Source organism: Lathamus discolor, chromosome Z, assembly GCF_037157495.1.
Source record: "Lathamus discolor isolate bLatDis1 chromosome Z, bLatDis1.hap1, whole genome shotgun sequence".
Lineage (NCBI taxonomy): Eukaryota > Metazoa > Chordata > Aves > Psittaciformes > Psittacidae > Lathamus > Lathamus discolor.
This window is the reverse complement of record NC_088909.1, coordinates 102073784-102096948: the sequence shown is the minus strand read 5'-3', so window position 1 is coordinate 102096948 and position 23165 is coordinate 102073784. Positions and strand designations below refer to the sequence as shown.

General features: G+C 45.1%; 2 protein-coding genes across 6 annotated transcripts in view; one reads left to right on the top strand and one right to left on the bottom strand.

The window, feature by feature from the left end:
• The window catches only part of UBAP1 (ubiquitin associated protein 1), a 39925-nt gene extending 20955 nt beyond the window's left edge, over nt 1-18970 (top strand). For all 4 annotated transcript variants that reach the window (XM_065661379.1, XM_065661378.1, XM_065661380.1 and 1 more), the window contains exons 3-8: nt 4061-4185; nt 8780-9712; nt 12657-12692; nt 13117-13314; nt 14752-14853; nt 16250-18970. In XM_065661379.1, the coding sequence (XP_065517451.1) occupies nt 4061-4185; nt 8780-9712; nt 12657-12692; nt 13117-13314; nt 14752-14853; nt 16250-16390 (1535 nt within the window). In that variant the 3' untranslated portion in view covers nt 16391-18970. The remainder of the gene's footprint in view (nt 1-4060; nt 4186-8779; nt 9713-12656; nt 12693-13116; nt 13315-14751; nt 14854-16249) is intronic.
• The window catches only part of KIF24 (kinesin family member 24), a 33969-nt gene continuing 29708 nt past the window's right edge, over nt 18905-23165 (bottom strand). For both annotated transcript variants that reach the window (XM_065661375.1, XM_065661377.1), the window contains exon 13: nt 18905-21908. In XM_065661375.1, the coding sequence (XP_065517447.1) occupies nt 21768-21908 (141 nt within the window). In that variant the 3' untranslated portion in view covers nt 18905-21767. The remainder of the gene's footprint in view (nt 21909-23165) is intronic.

Sequence of the window (23165 nt, the reverse complement as noted above, 5' to 3'; positions counted from 1 at the left end):
CACAGTAGTGTTTCTGAGGAGTAGTGGAGCAACTTCCTTGACTTACTATGTCTTAAGAAATCAGCAGGGCAATTGTTTCAGTCTTCTCCAGGGCTGTTTAAGAATTTATCCCAGTAGGAGAGTTTTGGCTTACTGTAAAGCATCTAGCCCAGCACCTGCCTTTAGCTTGGTGATTCTGAGACTGAAGTTGCACAACATAGCTGATTCATGCCTTGTATTTATTATTGAGCTGCTTATTAGAGGTTAGAAGACTTCTATTGGGTCACAGGATGGTTGGAAGGGACCTCTGGAGATCAAAGTGACCAAACCCCTTCCTCAAGCAGAGCCACATAGAGCAGGCTGGTCAGCACCATGTTCATGTGAAGATGAGAACATAAGGAATGGGTGGAGAGAAGGGGGAACCCTTTTCCTGTCTCGAAGAGTATTCTTAGCACACACCTGTAACTATGCCTAACCATATAACTTCAGATGCTCTCCTGTCATTTGAATAATTGGAAGTTCAAGCTTAAGTTATGGTAATTAGTGGCATCTAGAAATGCAGCTCTCATCTGTTGCACAGAAAGTGTGGGTTGTACAGGGACATTAACATTGCTGTTGTATTGTCGCTGTCGTTATACAACTTGAGAGCTTTTAACTCCTGTTTCTGAAAATTACAGAAGTTTGGTTTGTGTGACCACAAAAACAGTTTTGCTTGGTTTCAGAACTGTTCCCTATTCATAGCTGGTAATTGGTTTTACCTGAAATGTTTCTGTTTTGCTACCAAGCTGGAATATGCTTCTTTGAGTTGGTCATTGTCTTCTGCATTGTACTAAAGTGGAGGGAAATCTTACTCTTGTAGTTAATTCATTGGGCAGAATATCATATAGTGTGCATTGTCAGAGAGTAGACTGAGAGGTACCAGTTTTGCCAGGGCTATTTTCAGAACATCCTGCTTTTAACTGCTAAAAGGATGAAGTGGCTGACCACCATATTAAGTAACGGTTCAAAAATGTGTTTAATTGCTTCATTTAGACTAATGAAACAGTGGCTCACCTAATACTTTCTATATGTAGGTTTTCCTTATTGCTTTAGCATTTGCCATTTATATCAGTTTCCACCCTTACCCATCTGTGTTCAGGAAGAAGGTTCATCTGTTTACAAACACAAAAGGGTTCTCGGCTTTCTGGATCAAATTTTAACTTCACTAGACTAGTACTGTTCTGATTCAGCTGGAACAAAGTGAGTACTATGTACATCAGTGTTTTGCCTCAAAAAGACTTTACCGTCAAATATCGTAAACCATGTGGTGTGTCCCTTAACATGTGCTTGTGGTTTTTGTAGCAGAGTTGTATTCAGGATGAGGTTATAGCAGTAGTTGCTATTGAAAAAAAATCAGTATACTGGGAAGACACTGGAAGGTTTTTATTCCTTAGTCCAGCTTCTGAGGTTAAACTGGCAGCCCATCTAGTCTTCATGTGTTCAGGTTTTTACTACACCAAAACAAAGCGTGGCTGCGTAAATACCACAGTGTGTGCCTGTACCCTCTGTGGGTATCAGGCAGTGGTGCAGTGAGAGGTGCGTACCACTTGCAGTGTCAGTAGGTCTAGTAAGAGAAGTGTTTGCACACTGAGCAATTTGGGCTGTGAGATTGATGCAGAGAGTAATCCTGGATCATCACTTGGATCATCCTCTGGAGCAAGTCCTGATCTAAGCAGGACTAAGCAAGTCATAGTAGCAGCAGTCACACCGCACCAAGGAGTCTGGAGATCTGGTTGCTGTCTTTGACCTGGACGTGACTTACCAATCTCAGTGCGAACTCTGCCATAGTTGCTGTTTCTGCATAAGAAAACACTTTGGCATATCCAGGTTCTCAAATTGTCAGCTCAAATGCGATTTGAATGCTGTGTGGCTGGTAGTGGTGTTGGTGGCCAGTGAAGTGCCATCTGGATGTTGTGCTGTGTAATGCTTGAATGTGTGCTTCTCAGTAATGATCAGTGAAAACACTTTTATATTCTGCCTGGAGCACTTTTGCGTGCTAGTTGTGCAGGTGGGATATAGGTTATTCAGCCTGATTGTTTCAAAGCTGAAGGAAATACCACCTGTGTCCTAACAAGACTCTGGGAAGAGCCAGTGCAGTGCATAGTATGGGAGCACAAGTGATGACAGCACATAAACATTTAACTCCAAATTAACAGGATGTTCCTGTTTTCAAAAGCTGTTTGTCGTTTCTGAGCCTGTGGCTGCCTTGTTGTAAGTGAGTCAACAGTGAGGGAACACAAACAGTACTTACTGTCATCTGAGTATGAAAATGGGTCAGATAAAAATGGCAAGTCACAGCTCACTGAGCTAGAGTTTAGTCACTGAAAACCATCTTAGATGTTTCCGCTAATGTCTTTTTGGATCTGCAACAAAGTGAAGTCACAGACAGTGCAAAAGACACACTTCAGATTGTTCTACACAGCCAGAAACCTTACCTGTAATTCCAAAATCTTAGACCAGTGATCCAAGAGACCCCTTTTAGTTAATTGAAAAACTAAGTGCAACTAATATTGTGGGTTTTCTACTGTTTCTGCACAGCAGCTCAAGGAAAACACACCTAAAGTTTGGCTTCTTCTGTGCCTAGGCAGCCAAGAAGGCCAACAGCATCCTGGCCTGTATCGGCAATAGTGTGGCAGCAGGGCCAGGGCAGTGATCATTCCCCTGCACTGGGCACTGGTGAGGCTGCATCTCGAATCCTGCATTCAGTTCTGGCCCCCTCACTACAAGAGAGACATTGAGGTGCTGGAACAGGGCCAGAGAAGGGCAATGGAGCTGGTGCAGGGCCTGAAACACAAGTGTGATGGGGAACAGCTGAGGGACCTGGGGGGTTTGGTCTGGAGAAGAAGAGGCTCGGGGGGGACACCTTATTTCTCTCTAAAACTGCCTGACAGGAGGATGTAGTGAGGTGGGGTTTCTTCTCCCAAGTACAAGTGATGGGATAAGAGGAAATGACCTCAGGCTGTGCCAGGAGAGGTTTATGTTGGATATTGGGAACGATTTGTTCACAGAGAGAGTGCTCAGGCATTGTAACAGGCTGCCAGGGCGGTGGTGGAGTCACCATCCCTGAAAGCTTTCACAAACTGTGTAGATGAGTCTTTGACATGATTTAGTGGTTGACTTGGCAGAGCTGGGGTAATGGTTGGACTTGATGATCTTAAAGGTCTTTTCCAACCTGGTTGACTCTATGATTCTATGATTCTTGGAGGTAGTTAAGCTCTTAAGTGACTCTGCCTCATGATTTTGCAGGGTGCCTAAAAGAGTTTAATCGTAAAACACTGTTGAAATACCATGTGTGAGTGACAAAGGACAAATGGAGGACCATGAAATGGGTCTGAAGCTTCTCTTTGGAGTCACCAGAAATCAGACAGCTGATTAAATTAGATTGCCTGGTTTCAAAAATCAGAACTGCTGTGCTAAATAGTCTTGAGATATTTGTGTTTTGGTTAAAGTGGAGTGTCTAGACTTCAGGCTACTTTGCCCCTGTGGCCACTTCTGTCCAAATATTGCTTCCTATGTGTATGTCAAAACCTGGATTTTAGTTTGTCGTAGCTGCTCTAAAACTAGGTCATTTTGAAGCCTCTTGAATATGACAAAAAGTGATGGGTCTTTTTATAGACACATAGCAGGATTCAGGAGAATTTCAGCTTCCAGTTGTGTGAACATAGCCTTTTCACAAGGGGAGCTGAGAAGATTGGTACATTAAGTTCAAAATCTGTACCAATTGTTGGATTGTTAGGTTGTGTGTTTGATTTTTTTTTTGTTTTTATTTTTAAATAATTGCAGGCTAGAAGATTAAAAAAAAAAAAAACCAAAACCCCACCCCTAAAAAACCCAAACAAAAACACAAGCCCAAAACTGAAGCACCAAAACTGAGGCAGTGAAGTCCGAATAGATTCAGTGTGTATCTGATCAAGCAACTCCCTTTGTATTGAGTCATCTGGTGTAGCTGGGGCAGCAGAGATAAAAGATCTCCCAAATATAGAAATGTGAGTCTTAACTGAATGCATTAAACTCCTAAGACAATTTCTGCTTTTGATTCCAGGGCCCTTCAGTTATCTCGATGATGTTCCATTTAAGATAGGAGACAAATTCAAGACCCCAGCGAAGGTTGGATTGCCCATTGGTTTCTGCCTGCCTGATTCTTCTCAGCTTGTCAGAGAAGCCCAGGTGAGTGACGTGTTTTGGCTTTCTATTCCCTTACCCTGGCTTCCAGCATGTGTTGCAGGTAGTCAGTTTGCACATGTATCCAAATGTTAGTTTTGTTGGTCCTGTAGTGTCATTTTGTACACCAGGCTGTAGTTGTAGAAGATCTATCAGAATGATAGACAAAAATACAGTAGGTGGTGCAAAAAGCTACTTCTCACTGCTTTAAAAAACCTAATAGCACTTATTTTAGTATATCTACTTCAAAAAAGCACAGTGTGTCATTGTTACTAGTCTAGATGTTACCCTGACTACTTTTGAATAGCATGTTTAAAAGGAAAACCAGAAAAAAATGACACACACATGCTATGGCACACTTGCAGAACCTTGCTTAAGGGTAACAAGTGATTTTATGACTGTACTTTATGGGCTCTCATGATACTGTGATGAAGAAATAAATTTCCAGTTCCTGTTTTCTGTGCCGTTCTGAGTGGGAACCCTTTTCCAGCTGTAGGGCAAACAGACTACATCTTGGTGTAGATGGTTTCCAGATCTTTGAGGATCATGTCTCTTTTAGCATAAAATTGATTGCTTTAGCATAACTGTTGAAAATCTAATCTTCAAATGCAGGTTGTGATACATGAAACATGATTGAACTATGTTTTCTCATTTTAATCCATGACTTTCCTTGCTCAGTCCCAACTGACAACTGTTTTCACTTCAGTTGTGACAGATTGCTGGAGATGGTTCTGCTTTTTTTTTTTTGCCTTTTTTCGTGCCCTGCATATTACCCTAGTACCATACATCATGGCTTTTTCACTATAACCATTAAATGATTAATTTTCATTGTAACCATTAAATGGTTGTTTAAGACCTGGTTGTCTTAAGACACATATTTCCACCCTGTTAAGCCAACGTGGGAGAGCTAAAGGAGATTTTAATGTCCTATTTCTGGCTTCATTGTGCTGTCTCCATTTTCCTGCCAACCTGAGGCTCAAGTGTGTGTGCCCAATTGGACTGCAGCACCTTGATTAACATCACGTCATGGAGACTGTGCGTTTTGCAGTGCAGTTTGACTTTTTTACAAGCTGTAGTGACAGCTGTTAAAAACAACCCAAAGTGCAGGAAAGCACAATTAACCAAAGCCATATATATTTATATAAATACCCCCCCCATTTCCTTATTATAAAAAAATATATGGTTTGGGTCAATTTTGGCTATATATGGCCACATATACAGAGGAAAATATGATAACTCTGCTCAGATAGCAAAGAATGTGTAACGAGTAGTGCCCAGCACTTCTGTCAGTGGGTTAGTTACCTTGCTGATAAATTGTGTATCACACTTATTAGTGTCTTAGAGCAAAAGGAAGGGAAAACTGTTAATACGGTTGAGACAGCATGTCTCCAGGATCCCACTAGAGCCCATTATAGGATGGGATGTGACATAACACATCGCAAGTCCCAGAAAAGCCTAATAGAGGCCTAGCAAGCCTTGCTGGCTTGTTGCTCTTTAAAGCTAGGGATTTGCGTGAACTAGGAGTCCCAGGGCAAGAGCACTCCTGTTTGGTTACTTGCCATTATCCTCACAAGGATATCTCGTGACTTTGTGTGGGTCAGAAGTAGCTTATATCCTGGACTTAGCTTGTAGGTTGTCTTCTCTGAGCATTTTGTGTTTTGTTTAAACCACATTATAGAACATTTGAAGCTGTTCATTCTCCAGAAGATGCTAAAGCTTGAAGTACATTTAGCCTGTTCAGATTTTTGTTCTTGTAACTAAGCCACTAGGGTGAATAGCTGTGGCTGGTGAGCCACTGGCCATGGGTAAAAATACCAATGTCTCTTAAACCAGTGATACAAAACTCAGGTCCCTTAGGAATCCTTTAGGGGGAACTGAGTAATACTGTGTTAGTCTTAGGATGTGGAATTACTGTGCTGGAGTCTTGAATGACTTATGGAACTTGTGGAAAGTGGGTAGTTCAATGTTGCCAGATCTGGATATGATCATCCATCTAATAAAACATGAGATTTTCTCTTGCTATGTCCATTGTTGTGGCATGAGAGGGTGAGAGGAATGTAAAACTGATCTTGGGATGTTCAGTAGTTCTAAAGCAAAAATAAATGTAGGAAGGAAGCAAAATTCTCATCCAGACTATAGCCAGGTTTTGCTGCTAGAGGCAAAACGAAGTACTTCAGCCATCTTCTAGCTTTGCCAGTCTGTAGTTAGCAAGAGATGCTGAGTAAAAAAAAAAAGAGGTGCGGAATTGGGGTTGTTGGTTGATGAGAAACTGAACATGAGCTGGCTTCAGTGTGCACTCACAGCCCAGAAAGCCAACCGTATCCTGGGCTGCATCAAGAGCAGCGTGACCGCACAAGTCCGTGGGACCTGATGGAATCCATCTGCGGGTCCTGAAGGAGCTGGCGAATGAAGTTGCTAAGCCACTGGCCATCATATTTGAAAAATCATGGCAGTCAGGTGAAGTTCCCGACGACTGGAAAAAGGGAAATATAACCCCCATTTTCAAGAAGGGGAAAATGGAAGACCCGGGGAATTACAGACCAGTCAGTCTCACCTCTGTGCCTGGTAAAATCTTGGAGCACATTCTCCTGGATGGAATGCTAAGGCACATGAAAAACAGCAAGGTGCTTGGTGACAGCCAGCATGGCTTCACTAAGGGGAAATCCTGCCTGACCAATTTGGTGGCCTTCTATGATGGGGCTACAGAATTGATGGACAAGGGTAAAGCAGTTGATGTCATCTACCTGGACTTGTGCAAAGTGTTTGACACTGTCCCACACGACATCCTTCTCTCTAAATTGGAGAGTTACCAATTTGATGGATGGACCACTCGGTGGATAAAGAACTGGCTGGATGGCTGCAAGTAAAGAGTTGTGGTCAATGGCTCAATGTCCGGCTGGAGACCGGTAACGAGTGGTGTCCCTCAGGGATCGGTGTTGGGACCGGTCTTGTTCAACATCTTCGTCGCTGACATGGACAGTGGGATTGAGTGCGCCCTCAGCAAGTTTGCTGATGACACCAAGCTGTGTGGTCCAGTTGATATGCTGGAGGGAAGGGATGCCATCCAGAGGGACCTTGAAACGCTTGTGAGGTGGGCTGATGCCAACCTTATGAAGTTCAACCACGACAAGTGCAAGGTCCTACACCTGGGTTGGAGCAATCCCAGGCACAGCTACAGACTGGGCAGAGAAGAGATTCAGAGCAGCCCTGCAGAGAAGGACTTGGGGGTGCTGGTCGATGAGAAAATGAACATGGGCCAGCTTCAGTGTGCACTCACAGCCCAGAAAGCCAACTGTGTCCTGGGCTGCATCAAAAGGAGCGTGACCAGCAGGTCGAAGGAGGTGATCCTGCCCCTCTACTCTGCTCTTGTGAGACCTCACCTGGAGCATTGTGTTCAGTTCTGGTGTCCTCAACATAAAAAGGACATGGAACTGTTGGAACAAGTCCAGAGGAGGCCACGAGGATGATCAGGGACTGAAGCACCTCCCGTATGAAGATAGGCTGAGGAAGCTGGGGCTGTTCAGCCTGGAGAAGAGAAGGCTGCGTGGAGAACTCATAGCAGCCTTTCAGTATCTGAAGGGGGCCTATAGGGATGTTGGGGAGGGACTCTTCGTCAGGAATTGTAGTGACAGGACAAGGGGTAACGGGTTAAAACTTAAACAGGGGAAGTTTAGATTGGATATAAGGAGGAAATTCTTTCCTGTTAGGGTGGTGAGGCACTGGAATGGGTTGCCCAGGGAGGTTGTGAGTGCTTCATCCCTGGCAGTGTTCAAGGCCAGGTTGGATGAAGCCTTGTGTGGGATGGTTTAGTGTGAGGTGTCCCTGCCCATGGCAGGGGGGTTGGAACTGGATGATCTTGAGGTCCTTTCCAACCCTAACTGTTCTATGATTCTATGATTCTATGACCAGCAGGTTGAAGGAGGTGATCCTGCCCCTGACTCTGCTCTCGTGAGACCTCACTTGGAGTATTGTGTGCAGTTCTGGTGTCCTCAACATAAAAAGGACATGGAACTGTTGGAACAAGTCCAGAGGAGGCCACGAGGATGATCAGGGGACTGGAGCACCTCCCGTATGAAGACAGGCTGAGAAGGTTGGGGCTGTTCAGCCTGGAGAAGAGAAGCTGTGTAGAGACCTCATAGCAGCCTTCCAGTATCTGAAGGGGGCCTGTAGAGACGCTGGTGAAGGACTCTTCGTTAGGGACTGTAGTGATAGGACAATGGGTAATGGGTTAAAACTGAAACAGAGGAAGTTTAGATTGGCTATAAGGAGGAAGTTCTTTACTGTAAGGGTGGTGAGGCACTGGAATGGGTTGCCCAAAGAAGTCGTGAATGCTCCATCCCTGGCAGTGTGAAGGCTGGGCTGGACAGAGCCTTGAGCAACATGGTTTAGTGCAAGGTATCCCTGCCCATTGCAGGCGGTTGGAACTAGATGATCTTAAGGTCCTTTCCAGCCCAAACCATTCCATGATTCTATACCTGTCCATGGTAATTCATGTAGTTCATACTCTGTTAACTTTTGTTGCTATTGGACATAATAGCTGTGATCCTTGTAACTTAATTCTTTTTTTTTTTTTTCTCCTTTCCCCTCCACCCTTGGTCAGTATGACTTCTCACTGGAAAAGAAAACAATCGAGTGGTCTGAAGACATCAGAAAAATCCAAGCTGCCCAGAGGGAAGCTGAACGCAAGGCAGAAGCAGAAGGACTAGCAAGCTCAAAATCAGCTCCAGAGGACAGCAACAAGATGGGATTCTCAGAGGGACCTTGCCCTGAGACCATGCCTCCTCCTATCAACCCTGTCCTTGCTAGCCTGCAGCACAATAATATCCTTACTCCCACGCCAGCCAATAGCAGTGCTGTGAAGCAGAAGGTTCTCAGTCCACCTCATCCAAAAGCAGACTTCAACCCAGCTGATTTCGAATGTGAAGAAGACCCATTTGATAAACTGGAATTAAAAACTATCGATGATAAGGAGGAATTAAAAAATATTCTTGAAATTCATGTTGGTACTACTGGGCCAATTGTTGCCCAGCTGTTAGATAACACCTTGCCCAAAGGAGGGTCTGAGTCTGTACTGCAAGATGAGGAAGTTCTGGCATCCATAGAAAGGGCCACGTTGGACTTCAAGCCCCTTCACAAACCCAATGGCTTTATCACTTTACCGCAGTTGGGAAACTGTGAAAAGATGTCCTTGTCTTCCAAAGTGTCCCTGTCCCCTATCACTTCAGTGAGCAATATCAAATCCCTGTCCTTCCCTAAACTTGACTCCGATGAGAATGATCAGAAATCATCAAAGCTCACAAGCACTTTCCATAGCACTACCTGTCTCCGCAATGGCACTTTGCTCAGCTCTTTGCAGACCTGTGCTCAGAGCAAAGCTAGTGAACTGAATGGACACCACATGGTTGGTTTTTCTGCTCTAAATGAGGACAGTGGCATGGAGACATCAACGTTATCCTCTTCATCCATGCTGCCTTCCCTGGCTGTGTCGACAGTTTGTACAGAAGAAGAACCACCTCAAAGCACAGCGACTACGGTAAAGATGGATTAGAACTGGGGTTGGTGGGAAGATGTGGAGGTGTGGAGGCAAATGTTCCTTCTGAAATGTCTTGTGGCTTTGCTTTTAGTTCATTAAATGGGAGTGATTTATAGGTCCTCTTTATTCACACAACAAATTGATCAGTCCAACAGGCCTTCATGCTTGCAGTTCTGAACCTCAGATTATTGCTCTGCAGTTTCCCCAAAATACGATATTTTTAGACCACTTCTGGCAATTTTCAGCTTTCCAGCTCTCTCTGTTCATAGCTTCACACCTTTGAGCAAAACAAGTAAGATACCTTCTTTGCACAGCTCTGCTTTCTGTCTTACCCAGCTGAAATATATCATATTCTGAAGTGCTGTTAGGTTTTGAGTTAAGTATTTTCTAGGTTTGTTCCTTGGCTTGTTTATTTATTTGCTAGAAATAACTGGAAATGCAGGGTTTTCAGGAAAGGGAAGTAATGCATTAAAAAAACACAGATGTGCTGTTTTGTTCAGCAAAGAAAAAAGTGCTTGCAGTTGACATGCAGTGAAATAAATGTCTTTTTAAATTTTATTTCTTCCAGAGATCCTTTTAAAGTCTAATCTTTAAAAGGAAGAAAATGATGGGTGAACTCTGGTTTTGACCCTTTTCCTTGTGAAGGAGGGTGGAATGATTGCTTGGTGGATGCCAAAAGCAGTCCTGAAGGTCACCTCAGATTGCTCTAGTTAGTTGGTTGCCCTGTGGCTCTGAGATGGAGGTTGGCCCTGTATTTCCTGTGAAACCTGTAGAAAGTTCTAAAATGATTTTGAGAACACGTAACTTCACACCAGTCATTGTCTTCGTCTCTTTGTGAGTAAGTGCAAAGATTTGGGTAAGCTTGTGAGCTCTTTTCCTGAAGAACCTAAGATCTGGATACCAGTGTCATGAAGCATAGTGAAAGGTTTGTAGCCAAATCCTCTAGCTGGCTCCATACTAACTTGGTTTCTTCTGTCCAATCTAAGCAGTTCTTCACCGATTCTGTGGCCTTACTGGCATGCTGTACGTTTTTGTGTGACACCATGTGCTCTAAAGCAAGTGACACTGTTTCTCTCCCATTGTTCTTTCACCTCTTTCAGGCTTAGATAAATGCAGTGCTTATGGTGAAATACAGTATTCTGGCAATTAGTGTATTTGTCAGATCACAACAGAACAGCTCTTTACTGACGACTGGAGCAAATTTAATACAGTGAACTCTGTCAGAAGCAGCAATGTGCTGAGCAAGTGCTTGCTGCTGTAGATCACAGGTTGGAGAGGTGGTTGTATGACTGCGTGTAGCTCAAAGGGGCTGCCGCAGGCAGGGACACCTTCCACTAGACCAGGTTGCTCCAAGCCTTGTCCAGCCTGGCCTTGAACACTGGCAGGGATGGGGCAGCCACAGCTTCTCTGGGCAACCTGTGCCAGCGCCTCAGCACCCTCACAGGGAAGAACTTCTTCCTAGTACCTGATCTGAATCTCTCCTGTGTTATGTTAAAGCCATTCTGCCTTGTTATGTCACTACATGCCCTTGTAATAAATCCCTCTCCAGGTTTCTTGTAGCGCCCTTTAGGTACTGGAAGCTGCTCTAATGTCTCCCCAGAGCCTTCTATTCTACAGGCTGAACAAGCCCAGCTCTGTCAGCCTGTCTACAGAGCAGAGGTGCTCCAGTCCTTGCAGCATCTTCATGGCCTCTTGTGGCCACAGTTATGCAGGTGGTGGCTCCAGAGCTGGCTGCAGGACTGCAGGCGGGATGCCACGAGAGAGGAGCAGAGAGGGAGAATCGCCTCCCTCAACCTGCTGGTCACACTTCTTTTGGTGCAGCCCAGCATAGGGTTAGTTTCTGGGCTGCAGGTGCATGATGCCTAGTCATGTTAACCTTTTTATCAGCCAGCACCCCCAAGTCCTTCTTCTCAAGGCTGCTATTATTGCAATCTCTGCACAGCCTTTTAGGAAGTCTCCAGAGAATTCTGTGTCCCAGTGTAGTCCACAATGATTTGATTTTTTTTTTTTTTTAATCTCACAAGACTAGAAATTTTAACTTTGGATCTGGAGTTGCCACTGGAGTTTATGCTTTAGCAGTAAATTGAATCTAGAGGGTTGTTTTGATGGAAATAAACCCGTGATTCTCTGAGGCTTCACGGATTCTGTCTTGGGTGGTTCTTCCCTTGTCTTCTTGTTTTCTTGAAGCTCACTGGTTTGCTTTTTTGCAGCATTGACAGAGGGAGAAACAACTGATGAGGACAACAGGTTGTAATTAAACGAAGATGAGCAGAGAGCTGACTAGTATGCTGCATTTTATTTACAGAAATCTCTTGTTACGGCAGCGTGCGACACTCTTGGTGGACCATTCGGAATATATACCACTGTACCTTAGTGGTGGTGGTTTGGGTGTTTTGGCAAATAATTAGAATTTGTCAGAATTCTCACAGATATTCTTAGGATTGGTTTTCAGTAGACAGGTATTTTTGTTGTTTAGTTTGGTCCCAGAGCAGTAGCCACCTTTTCAAGCAGTCTGTGTTGGCAGTAGCATTACAAAATGCAAAAAACTGAAGACTCTGGGTAGTAACTTCTAAATTATTGCTGTCAGGAAGCAGAGCACTAGGTCAAGAGCTTAGCGGGAGCCAGCATGCTACACTGAACTTGTAGCCGTCACAGTGACTGAATAAAGAAGTCAGTAGTTACAAGGGACACACACAGTTACAAGGGACACATACTTCTTGGAGTATAATCTGTTCGTAGTGTGCTAAGAGAAGAAACTACCCTTACAATGGTTGTTCTGTAACTGCACACAACTGCGTAATGTCTGTGTCTCACATGGGGAAGACTTACCAGATCACAGATTTCCCCAGTAGACTTGTTCCTGGATCTCTCCTCTTTACTGCAGCAAACTCTGGTCACTGGTGTATAATGTTTACAGTCATCTTATTTGTGTGTTGTCCAACAGGTACACCCAGACTACAAGGAAACAGAAATCCCTGTGGTAAGTTCACAAATACCTATGTGCTTGCACTGGGCTGTGTTTTTGAGACTCCAGAAGTAATGTTCCTTTGAGCGCAGATCATAGTGCTGAGTAAACTTGGGTTGAAGGAAGCCATCTATATGCTGCTTCTGAAGTACAGGGTTTGGCTATGTCATAAAGACCTTCACTTTTCCAAAGGCTGGGTATTGAAAGGTTTTGGGTCCCACTGGTAGGAGAAGATATATTGTGGAGAGTCTAGGTTGCTAATTGTTGTTTGGTGGGAGTCAGACTGTGCTCTGCTTGGTTTCGTCTTAGCAGTGAGTAACTTCCCAAGGGCATTCTGGAAAGCCTCTTGGGTTAATTACATGGATGCTGTTCTAGCCAGGAACAGGGTATGGGGTGCAGAAGATGACCATCACCTTAACATCTGAGTTTTCCCCTTTAGGTAACACACCAAAATTTCCCAGTGTCTAAAGTGCCCAATAACACCAGCTGTGCAAAGTGGCCAGGTGGCCCCGTTCCAGAGCTACAGCAGGCACTCTCCGCTAGTGAGAGGCAGTGCATAGAGACAGTCGTAAACATGGGGTACTCACCTGAGAATGTCCTGAAAGCCATGAAGAAGAAGGGACAGAACATAGACCAGGTAAGAGCTTGTGCGGTGGGAAAGAAACCCTTCGTTGGATGCTGATTCTGCTGAGAAACAACCTTGGGTTTGCAAAATGCATAGAGAGGAATACTTCGATTTTAACAGGGAGCTGCAGCCCACAGCCACTGTGACGTTAACCACTAGAGAAGTTGCCACCTAGCAGTCAAGGCTCTCAAAACGAGAGTGTCTGTGCCTGTTTCTGATGAGAGACTGCTCAAGCCAGCCATACCTGTGGGGTGCTGGGCCAGAGCTCTGCTGAGCTTGGGATGGGCCCTTAGCTGCACATGAAGCTGGGAGAGGTACTGGGTCTTCCCAGGAGTCACAGAACGTCCAAAGGAAGCTTAGTGCAGCTCTACACCATGCTTGGTGCCATATGATAAAAGAGCAAGCATCTTCCCTTGCTCTTATTACAAGGGGTTATGATGCTGACGTCTCTCCTTGCAGAGAGATTGGCCCCTGCAGGGGGATGCCTCTTGGGAGGCATCACTGACCGACTTTCTTCTGCATGCCCTTGTTGTGGTGCTTCCTTCCGCATGTGCTGCCTCAAACGCTTGCTAAAACCAGGTCACAGAGCATAAAGAGCTGCAGGGTGAAGCATGGCTCTGGGGCCTGGATCAGCTTCAAACAAACATTTTAAAGCAGGGAGAGCATGGCCTCTTTAACTTTCCTTGCTGGCCCTAGGCAGGGCCAAGACTGTGCCTAGGGAAGAGGGCTGGCCCCAGGGACTTCTGGTTGTGGAGCTGATGTGTTGCCTGATCTGCCTACACAGTGAAAGTGGTTTAACGTGTGCACTGGAATGAACTGTAGTATCAAATGGAATAGAAGTATAAAAGTCACTTAGGAGGGCGGTTTTAAATCCTGCTGTGTTTGCACACAGCGTTACCAGCCTGACCTTTTCCCTGTACCTCAGAGCTGAGCACAGGTAAGAAATCTGGCAGTGGTTTCTGGGCACGAGCTGGGATTTGCAGCTCACTCACCAGTGTGCTGAGTTGATCTTAAAAGCCTTACTGCTTTCAGATTGCATCAGCTCTTGTGGCTGTCTGAGAGGAAGCTCAAAGCTGACACATCTTGACGGCTGGACCTACAGTTTCACTTTAAAAACTTGTAATATTAAAAACACAGTTAAACCTGTACCTTCTGCTCGGTGGTCAGGCATGGAAGGCTAAAGGTAGGCTTCTGAAGCTGCTGTGACTCAAGTGGAAGATGACGTTCAGAGCTGGTGGGAGAACACAGGAGGACAGAAGGACTTTCCTGTTTTCTCTAAACAAGCTCTTGCATAAAGACCATCCCAGCTCTACTAAGAAGGACTTTATCTCAGTCCCTGGTGAGGCCTGGGGAAGAGTTGTGCTCAGCCTCTCTGTACAGATACGGTATACAACCACGTGCTGCAAATGCCACTCTGCAAACTTAGTTTCTTTTCTTTGTTCCCCACAGGTTCTGGATTACCTGTTTACACATGGACAGCTTTGCGAGAAGGGCTTTGATCCACTTCTTGTTGAAGCAGCTTTGGAAATGCATCAGTGTTCAGAGGAGAAGGTGAGGGCGCAGTGTGCTAAGCCATAGAATGTGCAGTGATGGGGAATTCCAGCAGCAGTTCCTCTGGCTGATGTAATTCTGGCTTTTGTGGTAATGCTGCCTTGTTTCCAAAACTGACTGCCAAAGGACATCTTTGTAATGATAAAGCAAATATATGTTGAAGCATTAGAATTCTTCTGTATTGTTTTATTGCCCTCACTTGCATGCATTTTTATGGGGACTGGATGTTTTTTAAAGACCCTGCTTATTTCTGGGTGTATTTTTGAACCCAGAGTTCTCTTGTGTGCAAGGTGCTTGGTACAGAGACAGTTAACTTCAGAAGCAGCAAGTTATCTTTCAAACCCTGCCATCGTGCCCTGGCCATGGATTTTCTCCCTTGTATGAATGCATCTGCCAGGCTGCTCAGCAAACTGGGTTAGGGTTGCTCTGGAAGCTAGGAAATCTGTTTTTTCGATCTGGTTCATTGTTTGGCTGTTTTATCAGCACCAAAGGCACAGAGACACAAGCAGCTAGCCAGGGCAGAGGACAACAGGATCTTTTAAACAACCTGCATGCTTTAGAGGTGCAGCCCACCCCCACCATCCACACCATATATATATGCCTTCCTGCCTTTATTTGACTTAGTGATAAGTTCGCAAACAGAGGAACAACAGTGCAAATATGGGAGAAGTGACTGATTTCAGGAAACACATTTGCTACTGGCTTAACCCTAAATTTGGAAATAGCCAATCTCCTGATCACCCATTTCAACCTGCTTGCTTCTTTTTGTGTGGGTTTTTTTGTGTTTTTTTCCTTCCCCCTCAAGTGCAGCTGAGGCCCTGAGGCAGAGGGTTCATGAAAGTCTGATCAGCTCATCCACTTGTGGTCACTTAATTTTTCCAAAGCTCATGAGGATTCATGGTTGATGGCAACATGTCTTATAGGGTGTGTGCTAATCCCCCAAGTCTGCCCTTGTTCTGAGAAGCCATTTGATAGCGAGAGATACTGTACTGTTCCTGAAATCGAATTAAGTTAAAAAGAAGTTCAGATACAGCAGGATGGTGGATGGGGGAGCAGGGTGCCATTAATCACTATTTTTGGGAGGCCAAATTGAGCCAGGCCGGTGTATTTCCTACTGCGGAGAGAAAACACTGGGAGAGAGGCCCCCACAGGCTGAGCTTTGGTCCTGTTGCTGAAGAGGGTTTTGGAAATGTGGGGCTGCAAACACAGGTGAGGCTCCGTGGGCTCTAATGTGGGTGACTTTGTCCCAGCAGAGCCAGAACAGGCTGTACTTGGGAAACAGGCATCCACTCCATGGGGTGCCCAAATCGCTGAAGACAGGCTCTGTGCTAAACCTCCACCAAGCACCAGTCATCCTCTTTCCCCTTGCAAATAATGGACTGTCTGTGTCTTTCAGATCACAGAACTCCTCCAGCTAATGAGTCAATTTAAAGAAATGGGCTTTGAACTAAAAGACATTAAGGAGGTCTTATTATTACATAACAACGACCAACACAACGCTTTGGAAGATCTAATGGCTCGCGCAGGAGCCAGCTGAAGACACATTCCTGGATTCTTGGCGTGCAGCGGAGCAGGGCCAGCCCTGCCACCTCCACATCCAGTGTGACTTGCTCTCTGCAGGAGGGAGCCCGGCTTTTCACATGCAGGGGAGAGTGACTGAGCAAGCCCGCCCGCGTGCATCACTAGCATTTCTCTTTCCACTGAAAGCCAACTTTCTTTCTTAAATTAAATTTTTAAAGTGTCCTTTCCTAAGTTTCCTTTTTCCAGCTTGGCCACGGAAAGTTTAGATTGCCCAGCCTCTACTGGAATTGTGCGTAGGTAGAGACAGGAGTGGTTTCCTCCCCTCACTGTTGCACTGGAGTTGGACAGAAGAGCTACTAAGTTGGTTCTGAAACTAGGATGCTTTGGTTCTTTGAAGCTGCTTTCATGGTGTCTTGTCTGCTTGTACTGAATTACTTGACTGTCACAGTCCAGATTAACTGAGTAAATTTGACCTTTAGTGCAATGGAGTTTTTATTTTTTTGGTCAAAAGTTAGTATGTAACTTAGTAAAACACTGGTTCAGAAGCTGTCGCTATGCATAAAGAGAGAAGCAGTTCCTCTTGTGGGTTTTCTTTGGTTTGGTTTTATTTTTACCCATGTATCCAACACTTCTGCCAATGCTGAGTGGTGTGTAAGTTCTCTTGCAACAGGTAAGCTGTGAACTCTGCCTGGATCTGCAGCTTGTGTTGGTTCTTGAACCTGAAGGCAGAGAGCTGGGGCTCAGTATTCTTAATCCCCTAGGCTTGTAGGCTATTTAAGACAATGCCCTGCTAGGATATCAGTTACCTTTTCATTTGACATATTACTCAGTGTGATGCAGGAAGTTTCTTTCAAGCACTTTCCTTAAAACAAATATACTCACTGCATTAGTTCCATTTCTCACACTGCTATAGAATTATAACATCTAGTACTAGAAACCAAGTTTTGGGTTGGTTTTGATAGCTCAAACTATTAAGTTGTACATTGTTCAAGTTCTACATACATCAAGTATCAGCAGTCTTGAGGAATCTTTAAAGTAATTTGCTAAATACTTTGACTCTGCAGAAGAACAACTAATAAAGCCCTCAAATATGACTCCCAGTGTCATGGTTCCCATCTCTCATGCTATTTGACTTCAGCAGATGAAGAACTTGCTGGATCCTGCCTGCTCCTGTAGGCATACATGAACTGACCATGTCGGGAGGAGCAAGGTCTCTGGACAAGCAGCTGCAGTGATGTAATGTGCTGCTTTTTCCTGTGGCTTATTTCTGTGTTGTTTCGAAAACCAAATCTCGGGATCCAAACTCATGTTACAGCATGGAGCTGGGAGCACTGGACTTCAGGAGGGGAAGACTGCTTGGCTCGTTGCCTGAGTAGGTGTTTCAGTAGGAGGTTTTGGCTCGTCAGGACTCTGAAGGAGACATTATGTTGTTAAACTTTATATGACCAAAACATCTAATCCAAGTCCAGTGTTAACTCCTGGAATTCTCTGTGGGGTGCTCAACTATGTTAATTAACTGCTTAAAATGATGGTGAGGAGACATGTAGCTGTCCAGTATGTAGATGTGGAGATGGATCATGAGTACGACCGAGGCACATTGCCTTGCATCATATCCTGTCGTGTTCAGCCTCGCCAGTTTGTAGTGGTGGGGCTGAAGTTAAAACTTGTCTGAGAAGGACATTCTGCGGCTGAAGGCTGGAAGCATGTTTTTGGGCAACCTCTCACAGAATTGAAGACCACGGAGTATGGGGATTAACATGGTGATTTAGGGGAGAGGCACTTCTGAAGAACCGTGTAACAAGTGACACAATGTGATGAGACTTCAGTGTTGTTCTGGGTGCTGGGGATCAATAGTTGCTCCAGGACTATAGCTTCTCATGTCAGATTGATTTATGTACCTGATTTATGTACCTGGCACTGTTTTGACTTTGTCAGAGGCTGCTCTGCTGCCTTGTGCTAGCTGCTGCCATGTACCAAGGCCTGGATACCTTGGTGGAAAGGCTTGTCCAGAAGTATGGATGCAGAGCCGAAATTGGTGGTTGTCCTTTGAGCCAGTGACTCCCAAAGCTGCCTCCTCACAGTTCTGGAGGGCAGCAGCTTGGCAGGGACTCGGAGCTGAGGGCTCCCACTCTGCCCACTGGGATAAAGTGTTCCTCTGCTCATTGCCTTGTTTTGAGCGTGACACTGGGAGCCCTGAGGCTTTCTTCAGTGGGCCTCATGGCTCTTCCAGTGGCTTGGCTCTGCTGGAGCACCCCAGGGCCTGCATCAGCAGCTCTGCTGCACGGTGTGTGGCAGGGCAACTTTCCATGCTGGGCAGGACAGTGCACTCTGCTGGTGGTGCAGCAAAAGCTGGTGCAAGGGTTGTTCAGGTTGGCCTCAGGTGCCTGAAGGACAGCTTGCGAAACACCAGCCGTGTCAACAGGCCAGGTGTGAAGGGGATCTCTACCCATTCCCAGCCCCAGTTAATCTTTATGTAATCAATCAAACTGGCATTTTGATCACATTTACTATAAAACAAATTCTACCAGAGTTGTGTAGCAAATTGAATTTTATTTTAAATAATGTCAATTATTCAAATAAAATATCAAGCATCTGCCATGAGCTTGAATTGTCTTTATTGCACCTGAAAACAGAATTGAAACCACTTTAGTTCTGTGTTTATTTGATTGTATGTGCCCAGGCTCTTTTAATCCCCTAGGCTGGTGTAATGACAATTTCAGATATGTTCCTCAGGTTGAAACAAAAGCCATTCGTATCAGGTGCCAGACCAATATCAAAGAGCAGGAATGGGATGACTCTTCCGAAATGCTCATTTAGCACATTTTCACATGAGTTAAAGCAGCATCTAGGTAATAACCTCAAGAGTGGAGAGAAAAACGTCACCCTTTTTGGTAATAGCTGTAGTAGTTTCCACTGCATACTGGGAGCCCAGTTCCAGTAGTGCCGGGGTATGTAGGCAATGTCTGCGGTCCTGTTATTGCCAAGGATGGTGGATTTTTACAGCCGAGGCTGTTTTATTATTTTTGTTTTTCAGTTAAATCATCTCACATGCAGTAGAGAAAATAAAATTCAAAGAACAGTGATAACAGAATCGTAACAAGATACAAACTAGAGGTTAAAAAATGTCAGGGCTTGAAAAACTGCTTTGTTCTTTTGTCTCTCAGTGTTCCTGGCCATTCCTCCAGGGAGTGATTAGCTCCTGCTCTGAGAGCTTGCACTGGGGCTCAGATCTGCCAAAGGGACTTGCCTTTCTCCCAAGAGGCTGGGTAGGCATCAGGTGGCTTATATTTGGTAGCTGACTTAACTCACATCTCTGCTCATGGAAATTTCTGGTCACTCGTGTCTTGTTACAAGTACCTCTCAATATGCAGGAGCCGGGACGTGGCACTGTGGGGTGTGTGAATAGGTTTTTAGAAAGGGCCAGCTTGGATGAGAGGCTGAATGTACTTTGCTGAATGGCTCTTAAAAAACCTGAAAGTACAATCAACCAATATTCATATCCCAAATGTCAGAGAATGCAGAAGGAAAGTTTTCCTCCCTAGCACTGCATTACTGGCTGGGCATCTCCTTTCTCTGTGACCTGTGCACACGTCCTACAGTCTCATGTTTTTTCAGCTCCAAATGAAGGCGCAGAGCTCCTCAGCAGCCCCTCATTAGCCCTGTTTTCTGCGTGTTTGCTGAGAAAGTGCTGGTGAAACCACTGCAAGTGCTCACATCCATTTATTTCAGTGGGGACAAGGACTACCCAGCTGCCACATGTTCTCACCTTACTCACAGGAAAGCTCTCCCTGACCCTGGGAGCTGGAGGGAGGCTTCTTGAGGGTTGGTTATTTTAAAGGGAAGCTTACTTTAATGCCTGCTCTTTCCCCAATGGTTTTAACAAGACAGTGGGTGTGCTGCTGCTTTATAGCTTTCTGGTGGGTGTCGAGCACGAACACTGAAGTACCACTGACACCAGAATTTTCTCCTGGAAGCCTGATTCTTCTGGGTGAGGAAGTATTCTGTAACAGGCACTGGAGACCTGGGTTTGGGTGTGGGTGAACTGCTGCTGGCCTGGACACAAGAATCATCTTGAGACCCATAAACTCAGACCCAAGAGGATGTCGGCTCCACAGAGTAATCAGTCCCCACTGTAAGTTGGAGACCAACCTGTGCTAAAAGAGCCCCAGCCAACAGTGAAGATACTAATGCAGGACTTCAGTCTTCCGTTAAAGTCCTCTCCTTGCACTGTTGTAGCCCAGGGCTATCTTAGTGACATTCCTGGGAGTGTGTGCACCAAATATACAACCCAGATAACTCTCACTGTGGTGGCTCTGTTGCTGCTTGGCCAAATGTGGGCTCCTCGGGGTAGCTGTAGAAGCAGGCAGTGACATTCACAGCTGGTCAGACAGCAGTGTTCCCTTACCCTCGGCATTTCTAGCTACTGAGCCAGCTTTGAGCTACAACCCGCATCACTGAGGAGACAGAGATGGCTGAATGTGCTGTGACAGCCCTAATTTTGGAGTGGGAGTGCTTGCACAGCACATTGTCAGGGGAGCATGATTCAAGGTCACTTGTGGCTTCAGCAGGTGGACTTGTTCTGTGGTTCTGATGTGACTGCACAGAGCACCAGAGCTTTTGCAGGGCTCCAGTTAATCATTCCATAGTTCTTGATTCAAATACCAGCTTCACATAACAGCAGTGTTGGCAGCTTCTGAAAGCCCAGTGCCTCTCACCAGACCCCAGCCAGTGAACACTCTACAGCTTATTAACATACACATACATGCTTATTAACATACTAGATGAACCTTTGAAAGTCCCTACTAAATCACTTGTTACCCCTGACTTCAGCCAACCAGAGTTCAGGAGCTCTGGAATGTTTGTCCCCAGCGACAAACAACTGCAACAGCCTTTTGTCTCTGTAAGTGGCAGCACTTCTCCTGCCTTGATTTCCATTTACTTATGGTCTAGTTACATTTGTGTAAATAAACAGTGGCTCCTCTTTCCTAGCTTATGTTTGCAAACACTGTTCTGGATAACATTTGAGTATTTCTCTTCAGACCTGTGTCTGGCCTCATTTTCTTGAAAACACAGAAGTGCCTTTAGCATGTGCAAAGCTGCAATGAATACTGTGGACAGGGCTGCCTGCTGCTTTGTGAGATACTTAGAGGCTGATGCATTGCTGCTCTTAAGAAAATGGCTTACTGGTATTAAGGAAATGCAAAAGCTCGTGGTGCCAAGTAGTCATCTCTCATTTACTCAGCATTCTCTCCATCCTTATGTAAAATACACACTAGTCAACAAACATCAAACAAAAGCTATCCCCTAACCACTCAAAACTGCAGCACAAGTGTGGTCAAACACTAGCTGGCTGCTTCTGTAGCTGTTCTTGTGCACATGCAAGCAAAGACAGTTTAAACTGGTGGAGGTGTTTGCAGGGATGTGTTAGTGCCAGGAGAGGCTAAATAAAGCTGAAGCTGGTCTCGCATTGTTTGGATACACTTTGACTTCAGTATCAAGATTTCATCCAGCTTGGTCACGAAGTTCTGAAAATCCTGATGAGGAAGGCAAAAAGAAAGTTTAGGGAACAGCAGGAGCAGCATGTTGGTGAAAAATCAGCATATTTTATGCACTGCAGCAGTACCTAAAAGCGTGTTTTCCATTTTGCAGTGTAGTAGATTAAATTGGCATTTTCTCATTGAATTCCTGACCCTTACAGACCCAGACCAAGGCCTCTAAATAGTGAGGTTTACTTACACTTGTAATTTCATCTATCTATCTGTTGGGGAACTTACAGCTAATATGATGCTTTAAAACCAAAAATGTATAAAGCACCTTCTACACCAGTTAGCTTTACAGAGGTTAGGGACTGGTTGTCTGATGTGGAGTTTTACATCGTGCTGAACTCTGTTCCTGACACCTCTCATGTGGGATCTAGCAGTCATCAAAATAAATGGTGAGTTGGGCCACTCACTGATCAGACATAATAGCCCAAGAATAGCCCATTCTTGGGAGATGGAAGGGATTATTTCATATCAGGTCACAGGTCCAACTCCTGCGTGGCTACAGATCTGCTAGATCTGACATGAGAAGTATCAGCAGTGTGTATAGCCTCAGCTGAGGGGAGCTCTACCTTCCACAGCAACCTGCCACATGGATAAAAATAATGTGAAACTGATTAAAACTGAAATGGAGGCAATTATTTGAGTAGGGCTTGTATTAATAAGGGTACATTCAGGCCTGTTCTGCTCTCCAGCTAAGAGCAGTGTTTAGTGTCTTTGTTCAGAGATCAGTGTCTAAGGAGCTGGGAGATGTCAGCATCCTCAGAGCCAGGGCCATCCTCCAACTGCTACCATTTGGAAATCAGTCATTGAAAAGCTTATTTGGCAGGACTCCATGGACTCCAGTTATCTCCTGCACTCCATCTTTTGTCTAGCAGGGACATCAGGACTGTAATGTCCAGCCCAGCTGCCCTGCTTTTCTTAAGCACTTTAAATCCTGCTTAGTTGAGTATTTGGATGGTCTTGGCAGGAGTCTCTCCTGTGGCCAAATTTTCATGGCTGGAGAAATCAGAGCCTTCTGAAAGTAGAAGGAGAGAGACTGGTAATGGGAAGTCCAAGGTGATTTCACTGCCCAACCAAAGGTCATGCTGTGAAACAACACTACAGGATACAAGGTATTCACACACTGCTGGGAGGCCTGGCAAGCTTGTCATTATTCTGCTAAGTACAAAATGACTGCTTGTGGCAAGGGGCAAATAAATGGAGGTCAGAGGGGGAACGCTGGTTGGTGTCCAGTGACCAACAGACTTA